Here is an 11,836-nt window from a genome sequence, read left to right as displayed (position 1 = left end):
CGTTTCCTTCTTCCTCTTTTTTTTTTCTTTCTTCCCCACCACCCAACCCTGACGGCATCATGAACATTTACTTTCGGGAAAAAAGGAAAAAGCAAGATACCTCATCATTAAACAGAAGGTGCTCATAACAGAGTCTCACCTTTTTTTTAAAAAAATAAAAATTATTTCATGTTGGGGTGACCAAAACGGGACGCAGCGTGCCGAGCGTGGCCTTAGCCAGGCGTTATAAAGTGGCATCTCGCGCCGTCGAGATTTAAGTTTGGCGCAAAATCTTCCGCTCTCTGAAGTGGGCCAATTCCATGCCCTCCCCCCCCATGCCCCAGTGCCACAAGGGCACCCCCAACAGTATCCTAATGTAGGAAGATGCATCTCTCGTCATTAATCTCCCGAGGAGAAGCGCGTACTGAAGGCCTGCATAATCAGTTAATATTGATGCTGAGACTCTAGAAAGAGTGCAGAGAAGAGCAACAAAGATGATTAGGGGACTGAAGGCTAAAACATATAAGGAACGGTTGCTGGAATTGGGTATGTCTAGTTTAATGAAGAGAAGGGCGAGGGGGGGACATGATAGCAGTCTTCCAATATCTCAGGGGCTGCTCCAAAGAAGAGGGAGTCAAGCTATTCTCCAAGGCGCCTGAAGGCAGGACGAGAAGCAACGGGTGGAAACTAATCAAAGAGAGAAGCAACTTAGAACTAAGGAGACACTTCCTGACAGTTAGAACAATTAACCAGTGGAACAACCTGCCTCCAGAAGCGGTGAATGCTCCAACACTGGAAGTTTTTAAGAAGAAACTGGACAGCCGTTTGTCTGAAATGGTGTAGGGTTCCTGCCTGAGCAGGGGGTTGGACTCGATGACCTCCAAGGTCCCTTCCAACTTTATTATTATTATTATTATTATTATTATTATTATTATTATTATTATTATTATTATTATTATTATTATTATTATTATTATTATTATTATTATTATTATTATTATTATTATTGACCGTCTCTCTCTCCGGCCGTCGCAAAGGAGAAGCGAGGATCTGCTCCCAAGGACAGCCGGTTAAACTGACCCCTGGCCTGCTGCGATTTTCGCCCCTTTTTTCCCCCCTTTTATTTTTTAATCGTAAACTTTTAATTAAGTTTCACGATAAAACGACAGGGGGGGGGGAAAACCCCACAAAAAAGGTAGAAGATGGAGAAGGTGGGTCCTCAAACGCACCCCGTGCTCTGCCTTGGCTCCTGGCTTTCCTGGTTTTAATCTGCAGCTTACAGGAGATGAAATTTTGCTGCTCTCCACCCACCCCAAACAGCAGCCGCGTACAAAAGAAAAGAAATTACAATTCCAACGAAGCTGGAATATGTTTGCGTTTTGTTTTGGGGGTTTTTTTCCCCCCTCCCGCCCGTTTGTTACCGATGGGGCGATTTCTCTCTCCTTTCTTTTCTCCTTCTCCTTCTTCTTCTTTAGCGTCTCCTTTGATGGCGTTCAAAACGCCGCGTCACTCTCTTTCTCTCTCTGCTCCTCTAAGCTGCTGCTGGCCGCCCTCTTTGTTCCGTTTGGAAAATACGATTATAAAGTTTTTCCCTCGCAGCAAAATCTCATTAGCCAGCTATTAGGAACTCGGTGGGCCGGGCGCCTGACTTCAGTTTGTTAATGGGGGCGCCTGTTTCTCTCCGAAGCAAATTAGCGGTAGTAGTGTAGCTGTACTACTATTACTATTATTAGCAGCAGCAGCAGCAGTAGTAGTAGTAGTAGTAGTAGTAGTAGTAGTAGTAGTAGTAGTAGCCTCCTTGGTGATGGATACAGAATAACAGCTGGAAGGGACCTTGGAGGTCTTCTAGTCCAACCCCCTGCTTCCTCCCTCCCTTCATTCCTTCCTCTCTCCCTCTCTCCCTTAATTCCTTTCTGTAACTAGATTCTTTCCTTCCTATAACTAGACCCTTCCTTCCTTCCCTCCTCCCTCCCTCCCTTCCTTCCTATAACTAGATTCCTCCCCTCTCTTCCTCCCCTCCTCCCTCCCTCCCTCCTTCCCTTCCTTCCTTCCTTCCTTCCTTCCTTCCTTCCTTCCTCATAAATGAATGATCTTTTTCTTTCTCCCAACCATCTCCTCCCAAAACCTCCCATCCTGCTTGACTCTCTTAACGCCGGCTGGGAACGGCCGCTGGGAGACGTTGGGCTGTTTAGCAGAGGATTGGCAAAGACGTCTGACTCGCCAGGAGGGAAGAAAATTACCTGCCCTACAGCAGAGCCAAAGGCCGTGTGTGTGTGTGTGTGTGTGTGTGTGTGTGTGTTTGTGTGCTCCCACTGATGAATTGCACGTAGCACCGCCAACATCAGGGCCGGCATTTAAATTGACAGGAGCTGAAGGGCGATGAGCCGGCAGGAAAGGCCACCATCTGTATGCGCCACCCGACCCGCCTCGGCCGGCTTGAGCGATTTGAAGCCCTGCCTCTCTTCAGCCAACGGCGCAATTGCTTCCTTTCCTGTTTTGACCCCGTGCAAACCTGCGGCTCTTCCAGGGCGCCCAAAGAAAGGAATTGCGCTGAGGAATTCTGGGAATTGAAGTCCACAAGTCACGAAAGGGCCAGGTTTGAAGACCCCCCCCCCTAGACTTTGCTGGTCATCAGGTCTCAAAAAAGGGGATCGCCCGATCCCGGGACCCCGCGACCGTCATAAATATGAGTCGGTGGGCAAGCTTGGCTGAGTTTTGATTCACGTGGAGGACCCGATAAGTGATAAGTGGAGGACTTCCTGTATTTGAGGATTTCCTGTAATATAGCAGCCGCTGGAATGATTTGGGTTGGCGTTTCATAGCTCTCCTTTCTTGCTTCCTCGGCAGGTGACGGATCACGCAACCACAGCCCTGTTGCATTACCAGCTCCCACAGATGCCTGATGTGGTTGTCCGGTCCTTTATGGTAGGTTTTTATTACTTTGGTATGCTGTCCGTCTCACCGATAAAGTGACTCTGATGATGTTACCTAGTTGGGTCGTCAGATGTCTGCAAGAAAACCACCAAGCTCAGAGAGCACCAAAGACCCCACAGTAGTCGTCGTTGTCCTCCTCCTCCTCCTCCTCCTCCTCCTCTCTGCAAATCCCATTCCCTTCCAGAACTGATGCTGTTACCTGGATGGGTAATTACGGTAAACGTCTGCAAGAAAACTACCAAGCTCAGAGAGCACCAAAGACCCCACAGTAGTCGTCGTTGTCCTCCTCCTCCTCCTCCTCCTCCTCCTCCTCTCTGCAAATCCCATTCCCTTCCAGAACTGATGCTGTTACCTGGATGGGTAATTAAATGTCTGCAAGAAAACCACCAAGCTCAGAGAGCACCAAAGACCCCACAGTAGTCCTCCTCCTCCTCCTCCTCCTCCTCCTGGAGGAGGAGAGACGTTTAGGGTAAGGGAAGGTCTTGACTACGACAATGGACCTACCCATTAATTTGCAGACGTTCTTTTGGTGGTTCGAGTCTCTCGTGGTTCCTGGGGTGTCGAGGAGGAGGAGGAGGAGAAGGAGGAAAAGAGGTGTTAGGGTGAGGGAAGATCGGGACTACTGTAATGGATCAACCTAGTACTTTCGTCTGCAAGAAAACCACCAAGCTCAGAGAGCATCAAAGACCCCACAGTAGTCCTCTTCCTCCTCCTGCTTCTCCTCCTCCTCCTCCATTCAAAGTTACAACGGCACCGAAAAAAGTGACTTACAACTGATCTTAAGTGTGGGGCCTGGTCATACATCCCTTTTTTTCCCCCAGTGCCAACAGTTGCTAAATGAACGGTTGTAAATAGAGGATTCCCTGTGTGCTTTCGATTTGATTTTAATCACAGGAACACAAACGTTCCATAAAGGCCACCTGCCTCTATTTTTCCCTCTAGCACATCCAGAATACAGATTCGGAAGGGATCTTGGAGGTCTTCTAGTCCAACCCCCTGCTTGAGCAGGAGACTCCAGAACACGGAATAACGGTGAGAAGGGACCTTGGAGGTCTTCTAGTCCAGGCCCCTGCTTGAGCAGGAGACTCCAGAACCCAGAACAACAGAGACCTTCTACCATTCCAGACAAATGACGGTACGGTCTCTACGCCAGGCTCTTGATGAACGCGAGGCCCGGTCAGATGGAGCTCGAATAAGCCACCATTGGCCAGTCCGGTTTGAGTGCCCACCTCCTTGATTTGTCTACTCCGAGAATACTCTGAGGAGGCGAGAGGAAGCTATTGACTGCTTGAGAGAGAGAGAGAGAGAGAAGCAGCTCCAATCCAGACCGAGGAATTCATTTTCATAAAGGCAGTCCGTGTTGCCTTCAGAGAGCAATTTTCCTGGATCGATAACCATCCTTCTCGTGAGAAGATTCATGAGCCCTGTGGCTAGTTCGAATCTGATTGTGCCAGAAAGTTGGCAAAACAAGAAACTTGTTTTATTTAATTTTTTTGCTACGTATCTCCTCAAGCCTGCAATTCAGTCTGGACTCCATTTGAGCCTTAACCTTAGATAACAATAGAAAGCCATCCTTAACGATTCCTCTCTTTCTTAGCACTCAAGTAGCCTGTCATGCTTCCGATAGATGAAAACCTTAATGGTCTTAATTGATCTTAATTGTCACACCATTGACATGGTCTTTGACTTACACCAGTTCATTTAGTGACCGTTTGAAGTTTACAACGGCACTGGAAAAAAGGGACTTTTTCTCACACTTACGACCGTCGCAGCGTCCCCAGGGCCGCGGGATCCAAATTCAGACAGTGCTTGGCCACCGACTCATATTTATGACGATTGCGGCGTCCCGGAGGGGGGTCACCTGATCCCCTTTTGCGACCTTCTCACCAGCAAAGCCGACGGGGAGAAGCCAGGCTCGTTTAACGACCGTGTGTCTTAACAACTTAACAACGGCAGCGATTCACCGCTGTGGCAAGGAAGGTCCTAAAACGGGACAAGGATGGGGAGGGCTAAAATCGCCGTTGGCTCCCTTTCTCTTCGTGGACCGCAACATTTCAGAGGCTCCGAAAGTGGAGAGGAACGGCTGGGGAAGACGGCAGAACGAGCGGCAAAATTAATCAGTTTAATTAGAAAAAAAGATCAACAGCTACTTTAAGCCCGCCTGGAAAGCCCCATGGACTTTTTTGCTGTAAAAGAGAGAGAGAGAGAAAAAATGGAACCCGTGATTTATGAGTCCGAAGATTAGAAAGACTTAGTTTACGGAGGAAGGAAATTGTGATGTAACCTTAGAGAGAGAGAGGGCACAGCACAAATATTTCGGTGACTGCTGTCAAGAAGAGTGTAAATATAACCCTCCCTTTTTTTCCCCTATTTTCCCTACGAACCATTCTTCTGTACGGTCTCCATTTTCTCTTTTGTTCCTTTGACGAAAAAGTTATTTTATTTACAAGCAGTCCTCAACTTAGCAGTGGTTCATTTAGTGACCGTTTGAAGTTGCAGCGGCACTGAAAAGAGTGACCTATGACCTGTATTTCACACTTAACGACCGTTGCGCCGTTCCCACGTGGTCAAAACCCAAGGTCACCAAATGAACTGTTGTAACTTGAGGACTGCTTGGCAGGGCTGTTTCTGCCCTGGCCTCTTGAGAAAGTTGGGAAAAACACCAAGTATCCCACGAGGATAGAAGCACAGGTAACCCTCCGGCCTTCCATATTTCCTCAAGGATGCTGAGTGGTCCTATGTTAAGTCTTCTTCTGCTTTCTTTTTCAGACCTGGCTGAGAAGTTACATCAAGCTGTTCCAAGCTCCGTGCCAACGTTGTGGGAAATTCCTGCAGGATGGCCTCCCCCCAACCTGGAGGGATTTTCGGACCTTAGAAGCCTTCCATGACACCTGTCGCCAATAAGCCAACCTAGAAGCCAACAAGAACATCTGGAAGTAGAAGATGGATCTGAAGAAACTCAAGACAGAAGTCAACCTTCCGTAGAGCTATGAGTTCTGATTTCTCCTTGACCGAGATCAATATTTCCATAAAGGTCAGAAGGGTTAAATGCAGCTTTGGGCGGCCCATCATGACCGGTTCCATGATAATGACCTTGTTCAACCAAGAATTGAGAAGTCCATCTCTCAAAACTCAACCTCGTGGCTTGATATGAATTCCTGGATGGCTTTCAAGAAGATCTAAGCTGGCCCCCGAACGAGTCTGCCCTTGAACATCTGCTGATATGAATAAAAACTCATCCTTTCACTCTTCATTTCTTTTTATTTTTCTGTCCCTTTTCTACAGTTATTTTTGGGGGGTTTTTTTCCACCCCACTTTCCATCTTAATATTATGATTGAAGATCAGGACCTGGTGCTTCAAAAGGAATCTCATTTACTTACTTTCAGAAAGGGTAGGTGTTCTCCATGCTTTCTGAAACCTGTTCCTCACCTTCTCAAGATCTCTCCTGGATCCAGTCTTGGTCCTCACCTTCTCAAGATCTCTCCTGGATCCAGTCTTGGGACCAAACGATCCCCAGTGAAAAGACTCCATGAACCGTCCTTTTACATTTGTCTTATGTATTATTTCGCCTGCAAACTCAAGCTAGACAAATGGATCAAACTCTTCATAGTTTTTTGTTTATTTTTGTTATTAAAACAAGAGACCGCCTTGAAAATAATCTGTCTCTCTTTTATCCACTTCCCTGAAAAGTTCAGAAGGAGGCGTCTCGTGGACCTGTTGATTCGAAGGATTCTCACATCCCATTAAGCAGATTGTGGCTTGATTTGGGCTGGATTGCTTGTGGCTTTTTTTGCTAGTATTATTCGATTGATTTGTGTGGACCTCGGTGCTCTCTGAGCTGGGTTGTTAGCTTGCAGACGTTTCGTGACCCAACTAGGTAACCTCATCAGTGTTGGTGTTTGTGACTTGCTTCCTGTTTATATACAGTAACTGAGCTTGGTTGTTTTCTTGCAGTCGTTGTATTACCCAACTAGGTAACATCATCAGGGCTAGTGAGTGTGGCTTGAGTTGAAGGGAAAAACGAAGAAAGTCAAAGTTAGGATCGGAAATCTCTCCTTCTAAAGACGAGGAAAAGAGACCGATGGATTGAGGTGATGTGTGAGCCCAGGGAATGATGGCTTATTCCCTAAACTGCGTCTTAGAGCAGTGTGGACTCAGCCAAAACAACATGATGCTCTGGAGGTAGAATAAGCAATTGAAGCCCTTTTCTTTCTGCAAAAATGAATATCAAGTTTTGGTTTTTTTTCCCCCCCCTTCTTTTGCTAAAACTAGAGTGGTCTCCAGTCTATGGTACGTATTAAGAAGTTGCAAGATTCATTGGAGAAATTTTGTTTGTTTTGCTGATAATTCTATTTCTGGGAATTCCGTTATCCGCTCAGCTCCTCTGCGGTTCCCAAATGGATGCCCTGTTTAGAATATAATTATCCTTTGCATTTCTCCCTTCTCTGTGTTTTACCATGCTGCCTGCCCCTCTCCCTAAAGCACCCACTTGGTTAAACATGCAGATTTTGTAATGAGAAAATGCTTACAGATACGTGCTCTTAAGACAGAGCACATTGTGTAAAAGCCCTTTGTATTCACAAATCAGTTGTGCATTTAAAAAAAACAAACAAAAAACCCAAAATCCTGATTCATAAAGAAACAAGGGTAGCGTGAACAAACACAAATCCTTCCAAAGATTTCAAGTCATCCATTCGTAATAAAAGTACAGGTGGTTCTCCACTTATGTCCGTGACTGAGCCTGGAATAAGACGTGCTGATCATTATCTGTATCAGTATCTGAGGGGCTGCCACAAGGAAGAGGGGGTGACTTTGTTCACCAGAGCACCAGAGGGCAGGATGAGAAACAACGGTTGGAAACTTATCAAAGAGAAAAGCAACTTGGAATTAAGGAGAAACTTCCTGACAGTGAGGACAATCAACCAGTGGAACAGCTTGCCTCCAGAAGTTGTGGGCGCTCCATCACTGGAGGTTTTTAAGAAGAGACTAGACAGTCACTTGTCTGAGATGGTATAGGTTCTCCTGCTTAAGCAGGGGGCTGGACTAGAAGACCTCCAAGGGCCCTTCCAACTCTTCTGTTCTATTCTATATTCTATTCTATTCTATATTCTATTCTATTCCATTCCATGTTCTATTCTATTCTATATTCTATTCTATTCTACTCTCTATTCTATTCTATTCTATTCCACTCTATTCTATTCCATTCCATGTTCTGTTCTGTTCTGTTCTATTCTATTCTATTCTATTCTATTCTATATTATATTCTATTCTATATTATATTCTATTCCATTCCATGTTCTGTTCTATTCTATTCTATATTCTATTCTATTCCACTCTATTCCATTCTATTCCATTCCATGTTCTATTCTATTCTATATTCTATTCTATTCCACTCTATTCTATTCCATTCTATTCCATTCCATGTTCTGTTCTATTCTAGCCTATTCTATTCTATATTCTATTCTATATTCTATTCTATTCTATTCCACTCCACTCTATTCTATTCCATTCTATTCCATTCCACTCCACTCCACTCCACTCATTTCTATTCTATTCTATTCTATTCTATTCTATTCTATTCTATTCTATTCTATTCTTCATTCTATTCTATTCTATTCAATTCCACTCCACTCCACTCATTTCTATTCTATTCTATTCTATTCTATTCTATTCTATTCTATTCTATTCTATTCTATTCTATTCTATTCTATTCTATATTCTATTCCATTCCATTCCATTCTATCTAAATCTAAAGCCATGTAGGTCCTCCCGCGCCCATTTTCCACGGAAGGTCTTCTTGGGATTGCTTTCAAAAACCAAGTGGTGGCTGCTTCCAAGCCCAGAAAAAGCCCTTCTTCCTTGCTCAAGACCAAACCTAAGAGGAAACTGCCATGTAATTTCTTGGACCTGAGTTCTATTTCTTTCTTTTTTTTCCCAAAAACAAAGCAAAAAAAAACCCCAGCCTTGCCGTTGGCCATTATCCAGTTCTCCGGTCCCAAAGACAATTTCGAAGATGCGATACATATTTTTGACAGACGGTCTGCTGCTTCCTGTTTGCTTCTTGAAAACTCCTTGGACGGGTGCCACCTGCCCCTTGCGATCTGTTTGTTTTCGGCTCGTCAAGGAGTTCTAGAATTGTAGTTTTCTCGGCTGCCGTTCGCTTCCACCCTGCATAAATTATTTCAGCGAAAGAGTGAGCCCTGTGCATCTCCTGCAGGGAAGCAGATGGAACATGCTCATTTGGTTTTTTTCTTCTTGGAATATTGGAAGCAAGGACTGTGAAAGGAGCTAAACAGGACTCTGGAGGCCATCAACCTCACTTCCCCTGCTCAGTTCGGGAATTTAAATTCAGCAGTCCGGGGTATCCTTGACTCTAGAAACCTGGAACAAGCGTTTTCCATTTTTAAAATTCGACGTGGGGTCCTCGGTGGTCTCTGAGCTTGTTTTCTTGCGGACGTTTCATTACCTAACTAGATAACGTCATCAGGGCTAGAAAGGATTGTGGTTTGCAGAGAGGAGGAGGAGGAGGAGGAGGAGGAGGAGGAAAACTGGGATCCTTGGTGTTCTCTGAGCTAAATGTTTTTTTGTGAAGACATTTAATTACCCAACCAGATAACATCATCAGTGCTAGAAGAGAGAGGGGTTTATGGAGCGGAAGAAGAAGAAGAAGAAGAAGAAGAAGAAGAAGAAGAAGAAGAAGAAGAAGAAGAAGAAGAAGAAGAAGAAGAAGAAGAAGAAGAAGAAGAAGAAGAAGAAGAAGAAGAAGAAGAAGAAGAAGAAGAAGAAGAAGAAGAAGAAGAAGAAGAAGAAGAAGAAGAAGAAGAGGAGGAGGAGGAGGAGGAGGAGGAGGAGGNGATTGTGGGGTCCTTGGTGCTTAATGGTTTCTGTGCAGACATTTCATTACCAAACTAGGTAACATCATCAGTTCTAGAAGGGAGTGGGGTTTGCTCTTGATTTATACACTAGCAGCTTGTCCTGTCAGCATTGATGGGAGTGTTCTTGGTGTTTCCCTGATTAGACCATTGTTTATTGTTAGCTTGTTTGAGTTGATCGTTCCTTGATTGGAACTAAGGCCCCAAGTGTTATAAATATATATAGATATATAGGATTGACTTCTGAATAAAGACACGGATAGATTTGTGATGTCTGAAACTGTGTCACACTGAAGTTGGCATTTTAGTCGTTTTTTGAGGGCTGAAATTCAGAGGGCTAAACTCCCACGATCCAGGTTAAACACAATTTCCTCTGGAAGGTCGTTTAAATTCAGGTTGCTTCGGTACCGCAAAGCTTCCGTCTGCCTCCTCAATATTCACTTAGCATCTTTGGAAAGGGTTGATTATTCTAAAGGAAATTAAACTAAACAGAAAAACAACGGTGTTGGTTTTTTTCCCCCCTAAATTGTTCATTTGCATTGCGAAAATGCTTGGTTAATTTCACGAGCCGAATACACGATCCGTTTATCTTAAAAAAAACTAGATTCAGGCGCCATTGTTTGTCTCTTCTCCCGGTGCGGCACGCTAAGGGGTGTCAATAGTTATTATGATCTGCAAAAACAGAAGAACTTTGGGTGGTAACATTCTTCCTCTTTCTATCAGGATATCGAGGTTGTGTTGTTGTTTTTAAACAACACACACACACACACACACACACACACACACAAACCATCTTCAAAAGGCCTGTGATCAAAAGAGAACGCAACTCTCTTATTTCTGCAGTTGCTCTTTGGTGGAGCGCAAATGCTGGGCAGCCCGGTTTGGGATGATCTTTCTTCTCACCGAGCCTTTGAAGCTCAAATAGAAGCAGCAACCAGCAAGTTGACCCTTAACCAGTAATGAAAGCTGGTGGGGACGTCAGAAAGTTAACGGAGACGGTCTACAGCCTTTTAAATAGACCAGGTTCCTTTGGGGAGGAGGAGGAGAAGAGAGAGAAGAGCTGGAAATTGGCCTTTTTGATGGGCATTCTACGGAAGGTAGAATGCAACTTTGTGGTGGGCTTCCATAACTAACGTCAAGAACATCCAGACACAGGCCAACTTTCTCTCTCTCTCTCTCTCTCTCTCTCTCTCTCTCTCTCTCTCTCTCTCTCTCTCTCTCTCTCTCTCTCTCTCTCTCTCTCTCTTTCTTTCTTTCTTTCTTTCTTTCTTTTTGAATGCTGTGTTCAGTTCTGGCCACCAAGATAGAAAAAAAATATATACCGAAGCTCTTGAAGGAGTGCAGAGAAGAGCAACAAAGATGATTAGGGGACTGGAGGCTCAAGCCTACGAAGAACGGTTGCAGGAATTGGGTAGTTTGATGAAGGACAAGGGGAAAACATGATAGCAGTCTTCCAATATCTAAGGAGATGCCACAGAGAAGAGGGAGGGAGGAAGGAAGGAAGGAAGGAAGGAAGGAATCGAAAGATGCTGAAGACAAGGGAAAAAGGAAGGAAGGACTGAAGGATTGAAAGATGCTGAAGACAGACGGGAAAAAAGGAAGGACTGAAGGATTGAAAGATGCTGAAGACAGATGGGAAAAAAGGAAGGAAGGACTGAAGGATTGAAAGATGCTGAAGACAGACAAGGGAAAAAGGTAGGAAGGAAGGAAGGAAAAGAAAAAGAAAGAAAGAAAGAAAATCCTGATGTCTTTGAACCTTCTTATTTTACCAGCTTCTTGCTTTTCTGCTAGCAAATAACTGGGATGCGTTTTTTGGCCTGTCTCTTCCGATCTTGGCAGTTGGGTCCATCCTCTCCTTTTCCAGCTTCTCTTTCCGAAGCGCTCCGGCGGGCATCTGAAGCCCCTTCCTCTCCAAAGCGCTTGTTCTAAAAAGAGGCCTCCTTTGATCGCCTAAAGATTTCCAATGGACAAGGATTAACCGCTCTCCCCTTGAAGGCTGAAGCGGAGACGAAAGGAGATGAAAGGGGCTGTTGGGAGCCTTTTCTTCACA

General features: G+C 44.8%; 1 protein-coding gene across 1 annotated transcript in view; it reads left to right on the top strand.

Annotated features, from left to right (window-relative positions):
* The window catches only part of MED27 (mediator complex subunit 27), a 74,349-nt gene extending 67,830 nt beyond the window's left edge, over nucleotides 1–6,519 (top strand). Inside the window, exons 7-8 of the mRNA XM_015822104.1 lie at nucleotides 2,827–2,904; nucleotides 5,683–6,519. Of these exons, the coding sequence (XP_015677590.1) occupies nucleotides 2,827–2,904; nucleotides 5,683–5,817 (213 nt within the window). The 3' untranslated portion in view covers nucleotides 5,818–6,519. The remainder of the gene's footprint in view (nucleotides 1–2,826; nucleotides 2,905–5,682) is intronic.
* The last annotated feature ends 5,317 nt before the right edge of the window (nucleotides 6,520–11,836 follow it).

The sequence above is a fragment of the Protobothrops mucrosquamatus genome, unplaced genomic scaffold (assembly GCF_001527695.2).
Source record: "Protobothrops mucrosquamatus isolate PMUCROS unplaced genomic scaffold, P.Mucros_1.0 scaffold1463, whole genome shotgun sequence".
Taxonomy (NCBI): Eukaryota; Metazoa; Chordata; class Lepidosauria; order Squamata; family Viperidae; genus Protobothrops; species Protobothrops mucrosquamatus.
The sequence above is the reverse complement of the archived record's forward strand: the minus strand, read 5'-3'. Positions and strand labels throughout refer to the sequence as shown.